The sequence below is a fragment of the Spodoptera frugiperda genome, chromosome 19 (genome assembly GCF_023101765.2).
Source record: "Spodoptera frugiperda isolate SF20-4 chromosome 19, AGI-APGP_CSIRO_Sfru_2.0, whole genome shotgun sequence".
Lineage (NCBI taxonomy): Eukaryota > Metazoa > Arthropoda > Insecta > Lepidoptera > Noctuidae > Spodoptera > Spodoptera frugiperda.
Genome location: NC_064230.1, coordinates 1917736 through 1943196, shown reverse-complemented (window position 1 = coordinate 1943196; position 25461 = coordinate 1917736). Strand labels below are relative to the sequence as shown.

Sequence of the window (25461 nt, the reverse complement as noted above, 5' to 3'; positions counted from 1 at the left end):
GTTATTATTAAGTACATTTATATTAAATCTAGCTTATTTACTAAATACATATTTTTATGGAATAAGCCGGTAAACGAGCAGACGGATCACCTGATGGTTAGCAATCGCCGCCGCCCATGGACACTTGAAACACCAGAGGCGTTACAAGTGCGTTGCCGGCCTTTTGGAGGTTAGGAATTTAAAGGTTGTTTTGGGGAATGGGGGTTGGAAAGGGAGGGGGGACTTGGGGTATCATAGTTATTTAGAATAAACATTTTACAATATTAGGTAGATTGTATTTTTATTCCTCGAAAGACGACAGAGGTGCACAGTGCACATATAGGGTGACTGGTAATTAGTGAACGATATTTAAACACGTGATTGTACTCATGATTACAAACAACTTTCCCGAAGAAACTTATTTTGTATACTCATTAGTTTTATTTTTATCAACCAATGAATATGATTGGTGGAAGCAAAACGCATCTTTGGTAGAAAAGCACCGTTATCATATGGCAGCCTCTAAAAACTCATTTTCTTTATATTGCACTATAAATTTTATCTATTAATAACTTCTTATAATATTAATAATAGTTTTATTTACAATATTTAAAACACATACTTAGGTATCTTCTTAGCAGCTCGTGTAAAGAGATTGTCCAGTCAACTGATGGTAGCGGTGACTGTCCAGGCGACACACGTACTTAGGTATCGTCATGAGCTAATGTTCACATGTAAACAGCAGCTCATGTAAAGAGATTGTCCAGTCAACTGATGGTAGCGGTGACTGTCCAGGCGACACACGTACTTAGGTATCGTCATGAGCTAATGTTCACATGTAAACAGCAGCTCATGTAAAGAGATTGTCCAGTCAACTGATGGTAGCGGTGACTGTCCAGGCGACACACGAACTTAGGTATCGTCATGAGCTAATGGTAACATGTAAACAGCAGCTCATGTAAAGAGATTGTAGTATGACACAATAATATAATTTTTACTAATTTAAGTCTGAAGATTTTGTTCAGTTTTCAGTTCTAGTGCCCAAACGTGTTGCGGCCAACCCGTGCGACCCTTAGATCTCTTCTCGGCTGAGGAATTTTGCTGTAACAAGGAAAAATATTACAATTATTACTTATTTGTTTCTTTTTATTTCATTAAAGGACATTGTCTCTCAAATACAATATCTTCCACTGCTGTTAAAATCACAATCACTACATAGTATAAAACAAAGTCGTTTTCTCTGTCCCTATGTCCCTTTGTATGCTTAAATCTTTAAAACTACGAAACGGATTTTGATGCGGTTTTTTAATAGATAGAGTGATTCAAGAGGAAGGTTTATATGTATAATACATGCATAATATGTATATCACCATGCCACCTGTGCAAAGCTGGGGCGGGTCACTAGTTAATAATAAAACACAAAACTAAACAACTACCTACTAATGATCTTAACAGTATGGTCTTATAGTATATATATCAATTTGTACATATAAAATGTGTGCCCTATCAGACGCATTTGTTTAAAACATAAGAAAGGTGGAATATCGGTGTATAAATATGTCTTCTTTAATGGGATAGGTCGATAAACGAGCAGCGGATCGGATCATCTGATAGTAAGCAATCATTGCCGTCTATAGACACCCGTAACACCAGAAGAGTTTTGTTTTCTCCCAAAACCGCTGCAATTTCTATAAGCCAGGATCTACAGTAGATACAACCATGAAAACACCGGAACACTGAAGTCCGGCGTCCCAGGGACATGAATGACTGTCTTGGATCCCGCAACGAAATAAATCAGAAGATATTATTAGAGGAGAAGAAAAGAAAACGATAGTTTCCACTTCCCTCGGTGAATTTAATGCAGGAGACAGAATGACTTAAGGCACAAAAGAGACTGCACAACTGGGAGAAGCCCAGTCGCCAAGCACCATCCAAGCACCACGGAAATTTGTCTTGAAACTAAGTGGGTGACAGACTGACAGAGAAAACATCCGTTTATTAGTTTAGTAAACAAATAGGAATTGTTCATTACATGAACAATTCCTATTTGTTTATTTCTTTTAAAAAGACGTGTATCAGTTTACGAAACTTCCTCTCTTCCTAACCATCTAATCGACAGTTTACCTTAAAAAAAGTAAAAAAAACGAATGAAAGAAAAAAAAGTCTTTGCATCGTTCGCTTTTTTTACTCAAAACAGATTATGAACATAAACTACTGTTCTTAAACGCACGTGTTACAAATTTTAAGCATACTACTGTTACCCGTGTGGCGTGTAGATAATTTTACAAGATAAACACACAAAAAATATGTTTTTGACGTAAAAAATAGGTTAGTTTCCTACTAGTCAAATTCAATACTTTTTTCGAAACGTCAAAAACGATATTTTCTATGAACTTTGTATGAAATACTCTATTATGACGTCATCAGATTTTGACGTCAAATAGCAGACTTTTTTCTATTTATGAATGAGAATGTGATTATTTTTGAATATTTTATCGCCGCCCCCCATGGACACTTGAAACACCAGAGGCATTACAAGTGCATTTCCGGCCTTTTGGGGTTAGGAATTTAAGGGTTGTTGGGGAATCGGGGATTGGGAAGATTGGAAAGGGGTAATTGGGCCTCCGGTAACCTCACTCACACAATGCAAGCATTGTTTCAAGTTCGGTTTTCTGATGGGCCGGCTCAATCGTAGTGATACCACGGCCTCCAAAAAAGTCATCTACCCTTTGTGGCGATTACTCGTCCAATGCGGAAGTCCGCCGTTCTGTATTGAAACATCATTTATAAAATTCGTATCCAGCAAAAATATCCATAGCTCACCGCAACCAGACAAGCAGACGCTATATACTCATTTTTGATACATAAGGTATAACAATATAGTACATATGTAAACAGCAACGACACCTGTCTCTCTGTTTATGAAGCACGTGTCTGTAGTTTATAATATGTACTGTAGTTATGTTTACTACTTCCTTCATGTAAACAGTGACGCACGGCTCCGGATGTTACCTACTATTTATTATTTGGGCACATGTAAGTTGTAGGTGCTTCAGTGTGGCCTAGTTTTTGAAAGAGTAATAACCGGTAAGACTGCAGACAGTTGGCCGAGTGGTCGCAAGTGCGGTTGCCGGCCTTCATGGTTTTTTCGCGCTTTACGGCACGTAGGCACTGTACAATTTACGACCCACTTTTCACTATTTGTGTTAAAGCGTAATTTCACTTCCTTGTACATGGGACTTGGTGGACACACAATTGGTGAAAAGTGGGTGTACATTGTATAGTAGCACTACGTACCGTAATGTGCAATGTGAACCTCTGCCTATACTCCTCCTTCGGGGATAAAAGGCGTGACGTGGCATATAGGTATATAATATCAGATAGCATAGGGTCGATTGTTTGTGTCACAGTGTACATTCACTATGTGGCATCTCTTTGAACAAACTATACATTCTATTAAAACTTAAAACGGGATTTTTACCATGTTTATTTATGTCTATGAGTATCCGATATTTCGGCACTGTTGCAAGCGCCATGATCACGGATGAACTGATAACTGGACTGATCTAATGATAGTATTAGTTACCATGTTAGTTTAAAAAGTTAAATCTTTACATGCTTGTCAAGTTTTGAACTAAAAGTAGATAAAGTATAGCCAAAAAACTTTTGACGTTGCCAAAAACAGAAGCCAAACATATTTTTTGTTGCACACCTTATCTTCAAGTGCAGTTACCTTGTAAACAGTTAAGCTGAGGTGCAGTTATCTACGTTTTAAACTCATCCCATATTTGTAGACCTTTTACAAAAATAGTTTTAGCCACTTGAATGTTAAAGTTCAGAGTACTTATGGAGCTTTTTTTTCTTTATTATTTACACAAAATAATAATATGTACAATAAATAACAAATAGCAACCAAAAAACCACTAAGGTACTGTCTTAAATTTTATAACAATTATGGAGGTAGGTACAATAATCACGATAACAAGTAACACTCATGCTTCAAAAGTACTTATAATACTTAATGTATTTTTTTCTTTTATACTAAAAATCGAAAAAAATCGACCGGAGTGGTACCGCGGTCGAGCAGAAAACTGTCGTGAAACAATGCTTGCGTTGTGTGAGTGAGGTTACCGGAGGCCCAATTACCCTTTCCAATCTTCCCAATCCTCGATTCCCCAACAACCCTTAAATTTCTAATCCCAAAAGGCCGGCAACGCACTTATAACGCCTGTAGTGTTTCGAGTGTCTATAGGCGCGGCAATTACTTACCTACAGGTGATCTGTATGCTCGTTTACCTGCTTCATCACGACATAATATAAAACAAAGTCGCTTTCTCTGTCCCTATATCCCTCTGTACGCTTAAATCTTTAAAACTACCCAACGGATTTTGATGCCATTTTTTTAATAAAGAATTGAGTATAAGTATTGAGTATGTGTTATTACTCATCATAGAGTGATTCATTATCAATAGAGTGATTCAATAGGAAGGTTTATATCTACACATAATACATGCGACATGCGTAATATATCACCATTGCACTTATGCGAAGCTGGGGCGGGCCGCCAGCGTACCATAAAAAATCCCCAAAAAAGATCGATCACCCAGCCAACGCCCTATCGTACCAAAATCCGCGTTCCACGCGCGCCTCAAAGAGCCATCAGACCACCACAGATGGGGCCCAGTAGGGCTGATGCCAAATCCGGAGCTGCGGACTACCTAGCGGGTTTACTGGGGCTCCGACTCGAAAAGCAGATGTAGAAACGGGGTGGTCTTAGTCAGTATGAGTCTGACACTCCCTCTCGCCTCGCCCAAGGCGGGAGAAGTCATTGGATAATTTTCCACCCTCAAAAAAAAAGCCCTACTGGGCCCCATGTGTAGTGGTCTGATGGCTCTATGCCGTACGCACGGGTCTGGTTCTGGTCGGGCGGCGAGCTACCCTTGCTCGTGGTCCGCAGACCCGCACTTACGGTGGCCAGAGATTGTCGTGCGCCCCAATAAGCCCCTAGTTTGTTAAAACCTGGACACTGGTACTACGTTACACAGTCTTCACCAAAAACCACCAAACGTATCAAAATCCAAATAAATTTATATCTAAATGACCGGATTTACCGCGAAATTTTCTCTAAAAACAGATAACGTTTCCTAATTCAAGCACATTACAAGCTATAAAACGTTGGATGAGGCGCTGCCAGGCCATGTGGCACTCTGTAATTATATTATAGGGCGCGGGTACAAGGTATAAGCGATAAGCGATTTTATGAAATCAACATTTTTTTTTTCATTTATTTATTTATTTATCATACTTGTTTAGTACATTTTTAAATATTTAATTAAAAAAAACACATTTAAAAATATATAAAGCAGTAGCCCACCAGTAACCAACTAACACATTCAGTGCCACCAACACGCCCAGAGAGTCCACGTAAATTTAATTCCAGAACCGTAGAGTCGCACCCTCTATGCAATTCTTTAGATTAGGGTATCTTTAGTCTTCAGTATTATTTTAAGCAGAAAATACACCATGCATTTTGGAAAGAAAGAGCAAAAACATTGAACTCGCTGGGCGAGTCGACGGCACTGGAATAAAATTTACATGGACTCTCCGGGCGAGTCAGTGGCACTGAATGTGTTAACGGATAAAAGTAACATGGTTATTTTGTCCTACAGTGCATGTTATGCATTTAAATTTATTATGATGTAAGTGTTTAGATGTATGTCCTAATATAACAAGTACTGGTTGTCCAAATAAATAAATAATAATAACATCCTTTTTGAGGGGGGAAAATCATCCAATTGCTTTTCCCGCCTTGAAAAAGGCGAGAGGGAGTGTCAGACTATTACTGACTAAAGTCCACCCCGTTCCTACTTCTGTATAATGGGTCGCGACCCATAGTTTGGGAAACCCTGCATTAGACAGTCCACTGCTGAGCTATGAGCATAGGATTCCTATACAACAGAACTTTTGCTATAATCTCCACGCTTTGCTGGTTGGCTAGGGTAGGTGACTAATTTTTATTTTAATGTCTGTCTTGTAGATTATGTTGAAACATTAGACACGTATATTTTATTTTCTTAAGGAAACAAATACTTTCGACAATACATCGATTTGAAATACCGCGTGACGTCAATTCTACGCACATTTTTAACGTAGCAATGACGAATTTGCTCCCGCTCCTAAACTTTTATTCGTTTTATCTAAGTATTATCTTATATGACTAACTAAAAAATACGTGTCTAATATTTTTTCATTACCTAACTGACGGACTAAATAGATTTTTAATTTTCATACCCTATCATCTTTCCTATTGGAGATCGCAGTTTGAATCCATGTTTATCAGACCGCGGAATTTTCTACATTTTTACTCCTATAAAACATTGGCTGAGGCGCTGCACGGGCCATGTGGCGCTGCGTAATTCTATTAGCACGCGGATCTAAGTTGTAAGCGATGAGCGATTTGTGCCCAAAAGGGCCCATAGTTAGAACATATTTTACTGTATAAAATTGTAGAGCACATTGTAGGTACACTATGGATGCATTAAAGTGATTTTATTTTGTTATACCATCCCAACTAATATTATAAAAGCGAAAGTTAGTTTGTTTCTTATATCTTTACGCAAAATTGGTAATATACGAGTATTTTTTAAACGTTGCCCCACATTACGATTTTCTCCTGTGTCGTGTGTGCGTTTACAAACATACAAGTTCACATACACATGACACCCAGACACAGAACAACTATTTGTGGTCATACAAAGAGTTGCTCCGTGCGTGTGTGGGAATCGAACTCGCTATACGTCGACTTGTGTGATAGGATACTTTTTATCCCACGGAAACGCAGGCGAAACCACTAGCAGAAACTAGTATATTGTATGACTAATCCTTCGAAGAATTGATATAAAACATAATTAAAATATTTATCATCCATTATCAAACAAATTAATAAAACCCATATATTCCTAATACTCCTAATTGCTATAATATTGATCAGAGACTAGAAAATATAATAATATAATATAAAAAAACATGGCGTCCTGTTTATCTGAGTAATAAATTATTAGATTGCGCGAATGGACCAGCCATGTGGCTACAGAGTAATTTTATCATGTGATCTGGTCTAAGTTAGGAGTGGGAGCGATTTATTCCACTGTTTAATTAACATGGTTAGCATATCACTGCATAATATTTTTATATCACCTGATGGTAAGTACACTTGAAACACCAGAGACGTTACAACTACGTTGCAACGGACTTTTTTTGGAATTTAAGGTTTTTGTTCGGGAATCGGCATTGGGAGATAGAGAATATAACCTCACTCATACAACGAAACACAACGCAAGCGTTGTTTCTCGTCGGTTTATCTGTATAGGCCGTGCATAATATATTATCGAACCGGCCCATTTGTGGGTGGCGAAGCATGGCTCTCCCATACTTAAAATATATAAAACATAAGTCGCTTTCACTGTCCCTGTGTCCCTTTGTATGCTTATGCGGTTTTTTTAATAGATAGAGTGATTCAAGAGGTACGTTTTTATGTTATAATACTTGCGTAATAATATATCACCATTGCACCCATGCGAAGCTGGGGCGCGTCACTCGTCTATTATAACTTTCGTGGGACATAATAAATTAGTTACTATGTTTTTCACGTCATTATTTAACGAGGAAATTGACTAGTTTCAAGCCATGCTAGCGGCTCATACTCATGAGCAGCATTCCGTTACACACCTCGCGGCGATTGTCGCTCTGCTAACGTGTATGTATGTTTATGCGCGATTATCTCGCGTTTGACTAAACCGATCTATGATGTGGTTTTCAGCATAGTATTTTTAGACTTACGGGTAGCGAGAAAGTTTTACAGATATTGACTTAATCCTAGTGGAGGCGAGGTGGGTGAAAAATTATATAAATACGAAAGTAACTCACCACTCTGTCTCTTCTTTACGCCTAAGCCCCTGCTACTAATTTAAATATTTTATTTTCGTGTTGGATAGTGCATTTAGCGAGAAAGACTATAGGCTATAAAACATCACGCTACAATCAATAGGATCTGTGCAGAATAAAACCGTGTAAGTCGCTAGTAACTTATAACTTGGACCACACACCGCCACGAGCTGACCGCAGTACAAAATAATGCTAACATTAAATAGTTTTATAGTTGATACCTGGTTTCTGTCTAACAGACTAAATTGGGCTGACATTTGTAAACACCTCGGTTGCTATTCTATGGAGATAGGTACAGATACTACAGATTAGTAGTTCAGATATTCTACGTGTAAAACGTACCTAGAAGTATCGTCACGCGATATTTCAAATCGATACCTATATCTCCGAAAGCATTTGTTTAAAAAAAATACCTGTGTAATGTTTTGAAATAATCTACAAGACGGACATTAAAAAAAATATCATCTACCCTATTATAAACATTAAATTCGATTTTTTTATGTATTCCTTATTGTTAGGAGGTTTGTATAAAAAAAAATATAGAAAAGACTTTCATTTTTGTACATAAAAAAAATATAAAGGCGCTACGAAGTTTGCCGGGCCAGCTAGTCGTAATTCCAAGCCAAACCAATTACCGGAGAAAAGCACGAAAAGCAGGAGTAGGAAATTTTTAGTCAGTAAGAGTCTGACACTCCCTCTCGCCTTGCCCAAGGCGGTAGAAGTCATTGGATGACTTGCCCCCTCAAAAAAAGCATGTCATAGGGACAGACGGTGGAAATCAACTGTGTTTGATACTATTTACTATGACGTAGTAATTAAAAGCCGACCCTACTCCCAATAACTAAAACCAATTCAATCACTGTAAATAAACTCATCAAAGCTCTACGAAGCTGAAGTAAAAATAAAACTATTGATAAATAATAATGTATCGACTGCGTTTCTCTCGGGAATGGTCCGTTATCTCGCTACGAACAGATGGTATTATCGTGGATGCTGCTCAAGTGCAGCGCTTAGCGGCGCCAGTCACTCGCTTGGGATTAACTAGTCTGGTATAATTGCTTAGGTTAGGTATACGGCATACCGAATGGAGAAACCCATTATGACATAATTTAAACCACATATTTGTTATCATCTTGGCTGACGATATACGAAAAATGAGCGAAATAGGCCCAGTAGCACAGTGTGTAATGTAAGAACCCTGTGTTTTTGTCATTCTATTTTTATTGAATTAATCGATAGAGTCTACAAGTTCAATGATTAGAGTAAAACTCCAGCCACGCTAATAAGACTTGCACTTTAAAAAAATATGTCAAAGTTTCGCAATATCCGACTCTTGAAAACCGGAAAAAAAAATCATTACGAATTATTGGAATTTTGTACCTATGGGAAGTTACGTGCAATCTTCTCATCAAAAATCCCGCAGTGTCTGAAGACCAGGCTGTACAATAGGGATGATGACTGGGTCAAAAATAAATTATTACAACTTTTCAATACAATAAAATATTCAAAAATATCTCTAAAATATTCTCTCATTCATAAATTTGATGAACTACTTAATTTTCGATTTTTTTCTAGCTAAATTTCTAGAAATAAGTCTGCTATTTGACGTCAAAAACTTATGACGTCATAATAGAGTATTTCATACAAAGTTCATAGACAATATCGTTTTTGACGTTTCGAAAAAAGTATTGAATTTGACTAGTAGAAAGTAGCCTATTGCTTAGGTTAGGCATACGGCATACCGAATGGAGATCACTCATATATTTACTTAAGCATATAAGCATTTCTTCTTTTGGCTGTATAACGTATTGGCGTAAGCTGTAATGTTGTATATGTATGTAAATAAATAAATAAAAAATGCAATCAAAAATTTCAACATAGACCAAAAATATAACAACATAAAAAATTAAATAAATACAAGTGTGGGAGAGCCATGCTTCGGCACTGCTGTGTCGGCTCGACCGGAGTGATACTACGGCCGAGCAGAAAACAATAAACAGCAATAACAAAAAACAACAGCAACCTTCCCAATCCCCAATTCCCGAACCCTTAAATTCCTACCCCCAAAAAGCCGGCAACGCACTTGTAACGCCTCTGGTGTTTCAAGTGTCCATGAGCGGCGGCGATTACTTACCATCAGGTGATACGTCTGCTAGTTTACCGGTGTGTTTCATAAAAAAGAAAGTATTAAATTCTGTGTGAATTCTAAATATGAAGACTTAGTGAGAGCACGGCTGGCTTTCTAGAATAGGTCCCGACTGCTTCAATTTTACGATGACTTTCATGTTTTAGGGTTTTTTTTTATATTTACTAGAAACCCGGCGAACTTCGTTTTGCCATCAATGATTTTCCCTGTTTTCCTGCTTTTCTCTTTAATTTTCTTTGCTATAAACCTTGCGGAGCCCTTTCCTTTCCTTTGGAAAGGTCTCCTTTCCAACGAATGCAAAACCATGGAAATCGGTTCGTGCGTTCTGGAGTTATAGCGTCAGGAAGGAAAACCCGACTTATTTTTATATAATAGATAGAAACGCAGTCGAGGTTTTTACGTTTTTTAAATTATACAATAATAAAACAACGCAACTAACCTGACTCTCAACAGCGCGTCTCCTAGGCGGTGTATGATGAAGATCAGCCCTAAAGCCACCGGCAGGCTCCCCATCCGTCTCCAAGACCTTCAGCAGATAGGAGATGTAGGATGTGGCCAACCGCAGCGTTTTGATCTAAGAGGAAAAGAAACATTAATCGAGAATTAAAATTTAGAAATAGCATTTTGATCCCTGGGGTCGTCTGAAGTTTGTGTGTTGGTATTTTACTTGGTTACTTTGGAACGAGCAGACTGACAGACAGACTGACGGACAATTCAATGACGTTTCAATGACGTGTTTCAATGACGTTTCAATGACGTTTCAATGACGTGTTTCAATGACGTTTCGATCAGGTTTCAAAGACGTTTCAATGACGTTTCAATGACGTTTCAATGACATTTCAATGACGTTTCAATAGAGCCTAATTTGGTTTACTTGATTACTTTGGAACGAGCACCTAGCTTCACTGATAGACAGACTGATGGACAATTCAATTTGACGTTTCAAAAGTGCCTAATTTAGGATTAATTGAAATAAATGACTTTTACTTTGAAAAAGATACATTTTTGTAGTAATAAGCCGTAAAGAAAGTTCAGAGAGAGAAATTGCTACAATGTGTACCTATGTATGTACATAGGGTGACAGGTAATTAGTGAACGATATTTAAACACGTGATTGTACTCATGATTACAAACAACTTTCCTGAAGAAACTTTTTTTGTATACTCATTAGTTTTATTTTTATCACAATAACAAAGTAAAGTTCCAAAATACCTACCTAGTTACTAGTCTTCCAATAACGCGGACGCGGGCGCCTCGCTGCTAACAGCTGATCGTGTGTTTTGTTATTATGATAATATTCTTTGCTAATTACCCTATATTTTCTAGAAGAAGGATCACCTGATGGTAAGCAATCGCCGCCGCCCATGGACACCCGAAAAACCAGAGATGTTATAAGTGCGTTGCCGGCCTTTTGAGGGTTAGGAATTTAAGGGTTGTTGAGGAATCGGGGATTGGGGGGATTGGGAAGGGGGGAATTGGGCCTCCGGTAACATCACTCACACAACGAAACACAACGCAAGCGTTGTTTCACGTCGGTTTTCTGCTCGGCCGTGGTATCACTCCGGTCGAGCCGGCCCAGCAGTGCCAAAGCATGGCTCTCCCACACTTACAATACTTACTTAATCTACACTTTGGAACGAGCAAATAGAGCAACTAGAGGACTGACCGACAGACAGACGTTATTAATATTATTATATTTGCTTTGTCGTTCAAAAGTGCCTAACTGTAGGTCTACTCCAGTTCTCGAATGCGAAGTTTCGTTTAATCTTCGGCCGTAAGTTTTATTGATTTACTAATGAAATTACTTAAAATAACGTTTTATTTTTAATTTCATATCAAAACCTATTTATTTATCTTCATTTCATTCGTTCATTTTAGTTCACAAAAGTTCGCAATAAATAGAATTGTAGTATCCAATCTGCGAAGTTTCGGACGAAACTTCGTTTTTCGTTGAATGAGAGTAGGTCCCCTGGTCTATTTGAAATAAATAATTTTGACTTTGACTTTGACAAGCCCAGCAGTGGCCGTGGACAAGTAAAATACCAGCAACAAATTCGAGATCGTCCCAGAGATCGAGACTAACCTTCGTCATCTTTGTGTCGGGTAGAACATTTGGTATATGCTGTCTCAAGCATGTAAACGCTGAATTGATACTCTGCGATCTCTTTCGCACCATCTGGTAATACCAACGCAAGAGTGAGACGGATATATGGTCCGTTGGTCCGTCGTTGAAAGCTTTATTTTAAAAAAATACTTTGCTTCACATTAGGATTTTCTCCTATGTCGTGTGTGCGTTTACAAACATACAAGTTCACATACACATCACACCCAGACTAGAAACAACGATTTGTGGATCACACAAAGAGTTGCTCCGTGCGGGAATCGAACCCGCTACACGTTGCACGGCAGCCAGTTACCCAGCCACCGCACCAACCGTGCAGTCAAGTGGTTGTTTGGGGATGTAGATAAAAATGTTTTAAAATGTAAGAATGGTCTATCTAGGTGGTCATATATAAGTATTGAATTGATGACTAGAAGAGTTAGGTCGCTTTTCCACCAGAAATGTGGCTATGTAGCTATGCTACTGTGAAACTATGTGACCGTTTCCACTGATACTAAGCTATGTAGCTGTGCGAGGAAGATGTGCAGCTCGAATATGCGATGTATCGATAGTAGGTAAGCTATCGGATATATGTATAGTCAATCAACATGTTGCGGGCAACAATCATGTTGCAGAGTTAAGGCCCGCTTTGCGAAAACATCAGTTTATATGCGCTATTTTACGCGTAACTTTCGTGATGACATTTGACTTCCACCAATCATTATGTCATTGGCTTACACATGAGCTATGAGCCTCTAGCATGGCTGGAAACGGACTCGAGCTAAGCTATGTCAAAACAGTACGTGAGTAAGCCGTTAACGTGAATAATTAATACAGTGTCTAATATTAGTTTAAACAAAGTTACCTAACTGAATTCTCGCTATTCATCAACATACGATTTTTCAATTGTTGCTATACCAAAATGTCATCATCCCTGATTACGAGGCTTTAAAAAACTAACGAAATACGGTTATAAACAGGCAAAAAATTACCTTAGATAGTTTTGTATCAGGCGGCACATTAGGTATACATTCCCTTAAATCTGAAAAGGCAGTGTTAATACTCTGTGTTCTTCTGCGCTCCTTCTTGTTGGCAGTAGTCCTTCTCTTTGCTACTCTTACGAAGGAGGGCGGCGCTGGCCGGTCGTAGCGCAGCGGTAGATTCTGAAGGTCGCATTCTAAACCTAGGTGAAGAGATTTTTGTTTTAAGATTAGTTTTAAGCACTAAGTTACATTTAACAACAACCCTTAAATTCCTAACACCCAAAAGGCCGGCAACGCACTTGTAACGCCTCTAGTGTTTCAAGTGTCCATGGGCGGTGGCGATTGCTTACCATCAGGTGATCCGTCTCGTCTGACGACCTTTTTCGGTTTAAGAGGACAACTATGGAGATAAAGGATCAACAATAACAACACCTAGCGTAACTGACAGACAGATTGACGGACTGTTTAATTTAGACGTTTCAAAATTGCCTGTTTAACTGCCGATAGAAAACTGTTGAAGACAAATCCTCCACTAACGCCGGTCACCGGTGTCCACCGCGGCGTTCTATGTGTTAAGGACAATGCACGTACGATTTGGGTAGCTAAAATGATCTTCAAAACCTTAAAAAAAGGCGTTTGTACCTAACTCCACTAGTGTTGCGAGTGTCCATGGGTGGCCCCGATTGCTTACCATCAGGTAACTTGCCACCCTATACTACCATAAAAAGTCTCACCTGTATTATTTGATGGGAAGCTATGTGGCATGTTGTGGTGGTAGGAGTCGTAAGGTTCATTCCCAGCCATCTGCATCTCTTCATAGCCTGAATAGAAGGACAATATTAAAATCAAGAAGTTTATTTAAAGTGATATACCATGAAGCAAATACAAAGAGGAGGTGTCATAACTGGATTTCCCTTTAACATAATGCGTGACACTTTACGGGAAGCGCGGGACGTTACAAACCACGCCCCTCTCTATTTTCCATCTAGCGGTCCCATACTACAAAAATGTTGCCAATTGTCCACATTTTATATATACGATACCACTTTCTGAGCTTATAACCTATCTACAAGTTTTTACTCATAATTTCATTGGGCAGGGCCTGTATATTTTGTCACAGTGCACATACATCTCTTTGTATTGCTTCACGGAAAAAACAAATCAGAGGTTACATTTTCAAACAAGATACACCAGTCTTTAAGCCTCTTAAGGGGAAACCTATTGAAACTTTCTACCTCGCACAGGAAAACTGTGGAATGAGCTGTCGTCGGCGGTATTTCCGAACCGATACGACCTTCAAACCTTCAAGAAAAGAAAAGATACGCTCTTTTCTTGAAGGTTTGAAGGCCCTTTTAAAAGGCTCGGTAACGCAACTGTGACTACTCTGAGGGCTTACTCTAGAATCCAATTCAGATCGATCGACATAAATATTGTGAACATACTCTTGAGTTTCAACACTAGCGGTATTGCCATATTGAATGGACTTAATGGTATTGAGTTTAGCTTGGGGTTCAAGAGAAAGTCCTAAGGGAGACATTAGAATTCTACTCAACCATATTATCAAGGGTTTAGATAAAACTATTTAATTCTCACCATATCCTCTGCCTATGTAGTGCGTGGTGTCATGGTACACGTCCTGGGCGTCGTACTCCTGGCCCTCGCCGTTGGCTGCCGGCCAGTACACTCCTCCGTCCATTGGACTACCTGACAACAAATAGAAGATCTTTAGAATAATTACAAATCGGTATTTACCCACATATAAACCTCATACTTAGTTTTGTTCAATCGTCCTCAATTTTCGTTAAATATAAACTAAATTGATTTTTTTTTCTCAAGGAGTGTTATCAGTACAAGGAATTTATCTACACTTTTTTTAAACGTCACACCTTTTATTTCGGAGAGGCAGAGGTGCACATTACGGCACGTAATGCCGCTATACAATCTACATTATACACCCACTTTTCACTATTTGTGTTATAAGTCCCATGTAATAGGGGGTGAGTCTATTCCCCTTATACTGGGCACAACTCCAGACTCCGTGCTCCTACTGAGAAATTTTCGAAAAACCGAAAAAAAACCAATAATACTTTGCCCATCCCGGGAATCGAACCCGAGACCCCTTGTCCAGCATTCGGACTTGCGACCACTCGAACCTTCTCCCTGCGAGAAGAGGCCTTTGGTCAGCTGTACCCGCTTATAGGCTGTTGATGTGTGAAGTATTAATGTCACAGTGTGATATGAGGCGAAATAGACAAATGCCTCAGTCCTCACCCATTGATAGAGAAGAAATTAACATTAGAACTTGAGACGGGATATTTACCATGTTTATTTATGTCTATGAGTTTCCGACATTTCGGCATTGTTGCAAGCGCCATGATCACGGATGAAACAGTTCATCCATAAAAAAAACATGGTAAATATCCCGTCTCAAGTTCTAATGTTAGTGTTAGTGACCATGTCAGTTTAAAAACTTATACAACGTGTAACAAAAGAGGGTATACATATCAAGTGCACGGTTTCTAGATAACATAACAAACGATATGGGAAGGGTTTTTAAACTCATGTTTTCATGGTACCAAGTTATGATTTTCTCCAATCGTGCCGGCGCGCGAATCAAAATTAGGTAGACAGGTACCTACTAGGCGTGCGGGTCTGCGGACGGTGAGCAAGGGTAGCTCGCCGCCCGACCAGAACCAGACCCGTGCGTGCGGCGCGTCGCGTTCTGCGCGCGCCTCAAAGAGCCATCAGACCACCACAGATGGGGCCCAGTAGGGCTGATGCCTAATCCGGAGCTGCGGACTACCTAGCGGGTTTACCGGGGCTCCGGCTCGACGGGCAGGAGTAGGAACGGGGTGGTTTTTAGTCAGTAAGAGTCTGACACTCCCTCTCGCCTCGCCCAAGGCGGGAGAAGTCATTGGATGATTTTCCACCCTCAAAAAAAAAAAAAAAAAAAAAAGGTACCTACTAGGCGATCAGATTGAAAGAATTTTTTTTTTCATAATATTAGCGAGTGACCTCTGTAGTGTTGTGACACGTTTGTATGATTTGAAATCAAGAACCATGCGATACCAAGGTTTTGGTGCCAATTTTTTATAAAGCGTATTTTAAGCCGTAACTTCGTGTAGAGTTTCTATTCAACCTTGATGTATATGACATCAAGAAGCTCTGATGAATACAGGTATGTTGTTACACGTTGTATATGAGGCGAAGTGGACAAATGCCTTAGTACTTAGTCATTGATGAATTGATTGAATTGATTGATGATTGATTGTAGAAATTGATGTCAGTTACCTTGGTGAGACGGCTGGCAGTAGTAGGGCGGCTCATATCTGTCGAAACCCTCGTCCGAAGGAGACATGCTGCCATAACTTGACATCTAGCTGCTCCTGCGACAAGAGAAATATTATAAGTAACTAGCTACTTCCGCACGGTATCATCCGCTCTGCTTGGCTCCTATTGGTCATAGCGTTATGGTTTATAGCCTATAGCCTTCCTCGATAAATGCACTACCCAACACAAAAATAATAATTCAAATCTGACCAGTAGTTCCGGAGATTAGCGCGTTCAAACAAACAAAACTCTTCAGCTTTATATGTACACATAAACTAGCTGCTTCCGCACGGCTTCATCCGCTCTGCTTGGCTCCTATTGGTCATAGCGTGATGTTTTATAGCCTATAGCCTTCCTCGATAAATGCACTATCCAACACAAAAAGAATTATTCAAATCGGACCAGTAGTTCCGGAGATTAGCGCGTTCGAACAAACAAATTCTTCAGCTTTATATACAAAAAAAAAAAAAAAAAAAATAGTATAGAGTATAGATATAGATTAAGTAGATATATTCATACTTTTTGTTACAGTTTGTTGTGAGAGGAGTAAACGAGCTGAATATACATTGTCAATGTGTGTAATTTTAATCATTTTATTTATTATAATCATAATCATTTTATTTATTATATTTCAATGTTCGTTTATATGAATACAATTTACATAGGTATTTAAATAAAAAATCCACTACAGAATAAAAAACTTTCATGCAACAACCACATTCTTTCTCTCTCCATGAGATTTACCCGACATGAGAACTGAATCTCGACAAACAGTTCAATGCGTATTACGAGTTCGATTCTCAAGTGGACACTTGAAACACCCGACTGGTTTAAAAAAGCTTGGAGATAATGCTACCGTTGTCGTAAATAAATATAATATGTTCGACATGTGTTTCAGATGTAATTTTTTCGGATGAACTTGTAATGCACTGTGATTAGATATATACAATCTGAATTAGATTTTTTGAATATAGCTATCTTTGCCTAATAGGCAAAACAACGTTTGCCGGGTCAGCACTCACTTCTAAAAAACCATAGTAGCCGAATCTCAGGACCTACTGATCCGGATACGTATATAATTTTATTTTTATGAAACACGTGCCGGTTAAAGAGCTGACGGATCACCTGATGGCAAGCAATCACCGTCGCCCATGGACACTTAAAACACCAGAGGCGTTACTACAAGTAGGTAATACTAATAGTATGTATTTATTAAACTTTGTAATAATGGGGCTTAGGAATTTAAGGGTTGTTGGTAAAGGATTTGGAAGATTGGGATGGGTGGTAATAAGGCTTCCGGTAAGTATCAACTCACACATCGAAACATAATGCAATGCGTTGTGTTCACGTCGGTTTTCAGTGAGGCCGTGGTATCACTCCGGTTGAGACAGCCCAAAAGCACAAAAAAATACGTGTCTAATATATTTTCATTACCTAACTGACGGACTAAATAGATTTTTTATTTTCATACCCCGTTATCATCCCTGTACCGACCCAGCTAGTACTGTAGCATTGACCGACTCGTATATGATATGTATATATAGGTAAACGCTCTCATTTCAATTACTTTTATCGTAAAGTAAACTCTAACTATATAAGGTGCTGCGGACTACCTAGCGGGTTTACCGGGTCTCCGACTCGAAAAGCAGGAGTAGGAACTGGGTGGTTTTTAGTCAGTAAGAGTCTGACACTCCCTCTCACCTCGCTCAAGGCGAGAGAAGTTATTGGATGATTTTCCCCCCTAAAAAAAACTGTTCTCAGTCGGATCTCATCGTTGCGGATTTGATCCTTCAGACAGACTCCGTTGTGATTAATAACTTCAAAAACGGAAGTATAAGCTATAATAAAGTTATTATTACTGAGGTTAAACTCGACATATTGTCTCGTCTCAATATAAACTGTATACCAGGGGTGCTCAACTCCGGAGCACCGCCTGATCCGGAGCTGCGGAAAACCTAGATGGTTAAATGATAAATGATATTTATTTTTGCAAATAGGTTACTATGTAACTCTTTTACACGTCAATCTCTTAAATAGCTAGATTAGGCCGGCATTTCCTATCGGACTACTCTGAGAAGAAATGCCGAAACAAACTCAGAGGTCATAGTCTCTTTTAAAGTCCAGACAAAATCAATTAAAGATGTCGGAGAACCGTGCAAGTTGATTCACCAATTCAGTTGGTTTACCGGGGTATCCGGCTCGAAGGGCAGAAATAGGAATTGGGTGGTTTTTAGTCAGTAGGATTCTGGCTCTCCCTCTCGTCATAGCCCAAGGCGGGAGAAGTCATTGGATGATTTCCCTCCCACACTTAAAAAAGAATGCCCATCATCCAACCCCGTACCCTTAGTACGAGTTTGCTTTCTGTTTAAAGTAATCGAAACGAGAGCGCGTTTGGCGCTCTGATTGGCCGACTCAAATAAATCCGTGTCAGACTCTTACGCCCGAATATTCAAACGCTATCCAATTTTAAATTTTACTTAAATATCGTGCTATCTCTGTCATTTTATAAAGAATTGATAGTGACAGAACTACATTTGAGAGCGTTTTAAAATTGAGTAGCGTTTGAGTATTTGGGCATTAATGATTAAACACCACCCCGTTCCTACTCCTGCTTTTCGAGCCGGAGCCCCGGTAAACCCGTTAGGTAGTCCGCAGCTCCGGGTATGTTGGCTACCCCTGCTGTATACATTATCTCGCTTCGATTACCAAATGTGGTACACAACACATGTAACGAACACAAACTTTATAGATTTGGGACAACACGGGTTTTAATATCGTTTTTTTTAGACCCACGTGTGTTTTAAACGACGGAGATTTGACTGACTTGATTGTCGGTTCAATAATAATCATTGTTTAAAAAATCCGTGAATGCAATAGGGTAGATGACTAATTTTTATTTTAATGCCCGTCTTGTAGATTATTTTAAAACATTAAACACGTATCTTTAATTTATTTCACGGAAACTATCTAAGATATTATATCGATTTGAAATATCGCGTGATGTCTCTTCTAGGTACATTTTATACGTAGAAAATGATTCATTTTATCTAAGTATTGTTGTGTAATATGACAAAAATATAAATACGTGTCTAATATTTTTTCATTACCTACCTAACTGACGGACTAAATAGATTTTTAATTTTCATAGCCCGTCATCATCCCTTTTCGAATTCTTAGTTAGACTTGGTGACCAAGAATATAATGCAATTTTTGTGCAACTTCTTCAACATATAATACTAGTTTTATAAAATGAAGTATTCTTTGGGTTCGAAATTATTATATTAGTGTTTGTATTATAGTAGGTATTATTTATTTAAAAAACTTTTCCATTATGTGGCATTGCTGTTGGAAAAACAACATGTATTTTCGCTGTAAATTATCTTCACAAAAAAAAACTAAATCATAATTTTCTCAAACCCCTTTTTTTAAACAATTCGGTAAATAATTTTACTAAATATTTAGGGTCAGTGGGTCGTTTTAGGGGCGGATTCAGTTTAATTTAGCTATTTCAAAATAATAAATTTTACAGAGTAATACATTGACAAAATAAAATATATTAACAACTTAGGTGTATAAAAGAACCATAAAAAAGGAAAATAAATAAAAAACTAATAAACTATATATTGAATGATCAAAATAAAATTAAAAGTTTTATCAACTCACCTTGAAATATCGACTTAGATAAATCGAATACACACACAAAAATATCACAAGCACATCACTAGATATTACGAAAAAAACCCAACAAAAAAAAATTCTAAAAAACACACCACTAATATTAATTTTATTTTAAACACACATTTATATATTTAAATGAAAATAAAAATAAATCACTTGGCAACAAATATTACAAATATTTGTAGTAAACTAAACAAAATTTCACAATTAAAATATTACTTTTCGTAATTATTAAAATCATCAACAGCTGTCAAATTCAATTTGACAGTAGTGTGACGTAACGTTTGGCGCGCATTCAGTAACTGAAAGCTGTTTGAAGAGATTCTCTTTGAGTCGACCAATATGGGCGGAGCGTTACACGGAAAGTGGTTTAGGAATAAAAGGACGTAAGTTTTTATATGTTTTTGGTACTAAATGAGTTATTGGGGGCGTTGTGTTTGTTTGTGGGATATTTTTTTTTTTAAAGATTAAATGAAGAATATCGGCGGTTGAGAGGCTAATTTGATATAAGAGATATTTTTTTAAGGTATAAGCCGGTAAACGAGCAAACGGATCACCTGATGGTAAGCAATCGCCGCCGCCCATGGACACTTGAAACACCAGAGGTGCGTTGCCGATCTTTTAAAAAGGAGTACGCTCGTTTCTTTAAGGGTTGAAGGTTGTATCGGTTCGGAATATAATTGATCTAAGAGATTTTTTTGCGATTTTGAGTTGTATACATCATTCAATACAGAAAAATCGGTGATTCTACATATGTATATAATTTAATATCGCAAAAAAACTCCTGCTTTTCGAGCCGTAGCCCCGATAAGCCCGCTAACTATGTTTACCGACATCATTACCATCAAGACATTATTATGGGTGCTTTTCCACCTATGTGCTATGCTAAGTTACTGTGAATGCGTTTGGCTTCCATCAATCATATTCCAGACTCAGCCAAGCTATGTTTTTTATATTAAAAGATGCATGCTATGGATGGCCTCCGTACTATTGTAGACTCGAGCTGCGCATCTTTCTCGCACAGCTACATAGCTTAGTATCAGTGGAAACGTTCACATAGTTTCACAGCTTAGCTGTTACATCTTCGTAGCATAGCTACATATACATCTCTGGTGGAAAAGCTCCATAAAACGTGATTACAACGGCGCTTACAACGTTTTTACCATCTAAAACCTTATTGGTCAAATATAGAACAAGTTATATTCATCCCGCCCAACTGTAGAGGAGCTTGTACAAAATCATCTGTCTCTTTCTTACCAATTGCAATGCGATATGGCTTTCTCTTTCACACAAATTTTCCCTTAATACTTTTATTTCAGCTGTAAATTTGATTATGTTGAGTGTATTTTGTAGTAATATGCAATAGGGATGATGACGGGGTATGAAAATTAAAAATCTATTTAGTCCGTCAGTTAGGTAATGAAGAAATATTAGACACGTATTTTTTTATTTTGTCTTATAAGATAACAATACTTAGATAAAACGAAACAAAGTTTAGGAGTGGGAGCAAATACGTCATTTCTACGTATAAAACTAATTATCTTTATCTACAACACGGACGTTAAAATAAATAATAGTCATCTACTTCAATGGTTGTGCTAAGTCTGATAAAAGTACCAATGTGACTTTTTCCGAGTAATATGTACTTTCTAAGCATATTATTTAGACACCACTGATTAACGGTGAAGGAAAACATCGTGAGGAAACTTGGACTTATAATTTCTAATTATAAGTTTGAAATCGCCAACCCGCATTGAGCAAGCGTGTGAAGAGGCATTTGGTCAGCAGTGGCCACTTATAGGCTGTTGATGTTAAGTGACTATATCCCAAAAATAAAATCTCAAAGATGATATGTGACTGTACCCCAAAAATAAAATCTTTTATTTCAAATTACGTTAAAATATCCAAACCATTACTCGCGATGATTTACGATCACCAAAATCCCCAGCCCACAATCAAATTACGCTACCCATGCCAAATACCAAATGTCAAAATATTGACAATACAATAAAAATAAACAATCGCAGACGAAATCATTATGGCGATTGCAATATCATGTTGCACAGATAATAATACAATTACACAGATAATAAAGTATTAGGGAGGGGGCGTAATTCGATTATACACAACGTCACGACTTTTATCCCTGAAGGGGTAAGCAGAGGTGCACATTACGACACGTAATGCCGCTATACAATGTACACCCACTTTTCACCATTTGTGTTATTAGTCCCATGTAATAGGGGTGAGCCTATTGCCATATACTGGACATAATCTCTGTGCTACTACCGAGAAATTTTCGAAAATCCGAAAAAAAAGCCCAGTAATACTTTGCCCGACCATCAAACCTGAGATCCCTTGTTCGGCAGTCGCACGTGCGATCACTCGACTGAGATAGTCAGTAATTCGATTATGTTATCGTTATAATCGACATTTTATGTCTGTGGTTCTGTTAATTGTTTGTTTCTTCACGCTTTGGGAATGGGGTTAGGGTTGTTTAATGAGAGGGAATAATTATGATTCTGACTCGTTCTCTACCCTTAGTATGAGTTTGCTTTACGTTTAAAGTGCTTAATTGAAAAGTGAGCGCGTTTGACACTCTCTAAATACTATTCCTATTGATGTCAAAGCTGAATTTTTATGCTTTGTAAATAGTAGGTATTTAGTTGTTACTTTTTAGGTTTTATATTTTAGACTAGCTACTTCCGCGCGGTTTCACCCGCTCTGCTTGGCTCCTATTAATCATAGCGTGATGTTTTATTCCTCGATAAATGCACTATTCAACACAAAAAGAATTATTCAAATCGGACCAGTAGTTCCTGAGATTAGCGCGTTCAAACAAACAAACAATCAAACAAACTCTTCAGCTTTATAATATTAGTATAGATGTAAATATTATGTTACAAAGAAAAGGGAATTAGGTAAGTTACAAATAACACCCCTGAAAATACTTAGATTAGATTTAGATTTCAGCCATGATCGTCCCACTGTAGGGCAAAAGCCTCCCTACCCTCCTTCCACTCGTCTCTGACAATACTTACCTATAGAAAACAAACAGCACTGTTCTGTGTCGTGTGTAAAAAGAAAAAAAAAATAATTAGATAAGTCAACATTTTTTGGAATGTAAAGGAACCCACGACACTTTGCGCAACAGTCATTTAATACCAGTCTACTGTGGCATCCGTACAGTCTTCATGCCAAACGTTTAAAAGAAAAAAAAAACAACAAATCCCTCACAAACGACTTCAGTATTCAACCAAAATGTGAACAATAAACCATTTGATTATTAAACAATTTACCTTAAAATAACGTATTTTTATGTTAGTTTTTGTCTAAAAACAGTTTCTCGCGCACGCGTTAACACCCCAGGGTGCGATCACGCCCATGCCTTGTTAATTACGAGCGAAAAAAAAACAACATTGACACCGCTCGTGTCGGATGACAGTTCAGCTGTCAAATTTGCCGCGTTTTTTTGACGTAAGGATTTGGTGTAGTGAGTGATTTATCGTTCCATATTACATTTATTCAAATTTTCTAAAATTACATTTTTAAATACTATTTATAAAATACAAAATAAAATAATATTTAAAAATATAAAAATAGAATTGTGTTAATTATTATGTTATCGGTAATCGGTTTACTGTTTGACGAGGAACTCGACCAGTTTCAAGTCATGCTAGAGGCTCATTCATGAGTAGCATTCCGCTCATCTGGACAACCACCCTTTAATTCCTAACCCCCAAAAGGCCGGCAACGCATTTATAACGCCTCTGGTGTTTCGGGTGTCCATGGGCGGCGGCGATTGCCTAATATTAGGTGATCCGTCTGCTCGTTTACCGAGTGGTGTAAGCACACCATGAAAAAATATGATCTTGTCTAAATAAAGTACTAAATTATATTTTTCATAAGAACTCAGTGTACCACCGACCTATCAAAAGTATTAATTTCTAAACTTCCTAAATGTCAAAGTTCCCGCGCGCGCCATTTTTTACCACAGACAAATTAACTGCAAGTTATCCGTGTAACATGCGCATAATTATGGCGTAAAGTTATTTTAAAAATAAAAAACTTATTTAAAGGAAGTTTATCATTTGACACCATTTTTTTATTACCAAACTAGCGACCCGCCCCAGCTTCGCATGGGTGCAATGGTGATATATTATGCGTGTATTATACATATAAACCTTCCTCTTGAATCACTTTATCTATTAAACAAACCGCATCAAAATCCGTTGCGTAGTTTTAAAGATTTAAGCGTACAAAGGGACATAGGAACAGAGAAGGCGACTTTGTTTTATACTATGTAGTGATGTGCATCGTTCGTTACTTTTTTTCGCGGTGTAGTACCTACTTAGTAAAAATTTCGGCGGGTTTATTTTTTGAGGGGCAAAGTTATCCAATAACTTCTCCCGCCTTGGGTGAGGCGAGTGGGAGTGTCAGACTCTTACTGACTAAAACGGCTTCCCTATTATCGATACATCGCATACTCGAGCTGCGCATCTTCCTCGAACAGCTACATAGCTTAGTATCAGTGGAAACGGTCACATAGTTTCACAGCTTAGCTATTACATCTTAGTATCATAGCTACACAGCACATCTCTGGTGGAAAAGCAGCCTTCGGGACCATCACGGTTCGGGGCGTGGTTTGTAACGTCCCGCGCTCCCCGTAAAGTGTCACGCATTATGTTAAAGGGAAATCCAGTTATGACATCTCTTTGTATTTGCTTCATGTACCATACATAGGAGAAAATCTTAAAAAAATATCGTAGTCAAGTATTTTGACCACTAAATCCATCGGCCCATTAGCTCAGTTGGTTAGAGCGTCGTGCTAATAACGCGAAGGTCGCGGGTTCGATCCCCTCATGGGCCACAATTCTCTTTTTGTACCTTTTCAGTTTTTATTTTTGAGATTTATTTTTGTTCTGCTAAGGAGTTGTAATTGATCTATAACATGATAAAAAACAATTTTTTATGTTTTTAAAAGGTGAAAATCATCTAATGACTTCTTTCGCCATGGGTGAGGCGAGAGTTAGTGTCAGACTCTTACTGACTAAAAACCACCTCTTTCTTACTCCTGCTTTTCGAGCCAGAGCCCTGGTAACCCGCTAGGTAGTCCGCAGCTCCGGATCAGGCATCTGCCCTACTGGGTCCCATCTGTGGTGGTCTGATGGCTCTTTGAGGCGGAACGCGATGCAATGTACGCACGACAAAGAAAAGACATGATATATTATATTTATTATTTAATTACATATTTAAATATAAAAATCAAAATCACATCACAATTATTTATACAGCATAGA

At 38.1% G+C, this 25461-nt stretch overlaps 1 protein-coding gene and 1 non-coding gene across 3 annotated transcripts; one reads left to right on the top strand and one right to left on the bottom strand.

The window, feature by feature from the left end:
* Nucleotides 1–931: 931 nt before the first annotated feature.
* On the bottom strand, nt 932–20251 carry LOC118281009 (uncharacterized). 2 transcript variants are annotated; one of them, XM_035601436.2, is made up of 8 exons: nt 20147–20251; nt 16445–16539; nt 14747–14857; nt 13888–13974; nt 13163–13353; nt 12153–12245; nt 10509–10643; nt 932–1080 (listed from the first exon to the last, which is right to left on the bottom strand). In XM_035601436.2, the coding sequence occupies exons 2-8, from the start codon at nt 16527–16529 to the stop codon at nt 982–984; spliced, it is 801 nt and encodes a 266-aa protein (XP_035457329.1). In that variant the 5' UTR covers nt 16530–16539; nt 20147–20251; the 3' UTR covers nt 932–981. The 2 variants fall into 2 exon arrangements, with proteins under 2 accessions (XP_035457329.1, XP_035457330.1); XM_035601437.2 differs by lacking the exon at nt 12153–12245.
* Nucleotides 20252–24957: 4706 nt separating this feature from the next.
* On the top strand, nt 24958–25031 carry Trnai-aau (transfer RNA isoleucine (anticodon AAU)). Its single transcript has one exon. It is a non-coding gene; the product is annotated as a tRNA-Ile (tRNA).
* Nucleotides 25032–25461: the final 430 nt, after the last annotated feature.

Excerpts from the sequence above, each read along its gene's own strand:
- LOC118281009 (XM_035601436.2), bottom strand. The coding sequence starts at position 16,529 with ATGTCAAGTTATGGCAGCATGTCTCCTTCGGACGAGGGTTTCGACAGA. Across the intron at positions 14,858-16,444 it reads CTGCCAGCCGTCTCACCAAG|GTAGTCCAATGGACGGAGGA; the intron begins GTAACTGACATC and ends ATTTGTTGTCAG. Across the intron at positions 1,081-10,508 it reads GACGCGCTGTTGAGAGTCAG|CAAAATTCCTCAGCCGAGAA; the intron begins GTTAGTTGCGTT and ends TCCTTGTTACAG.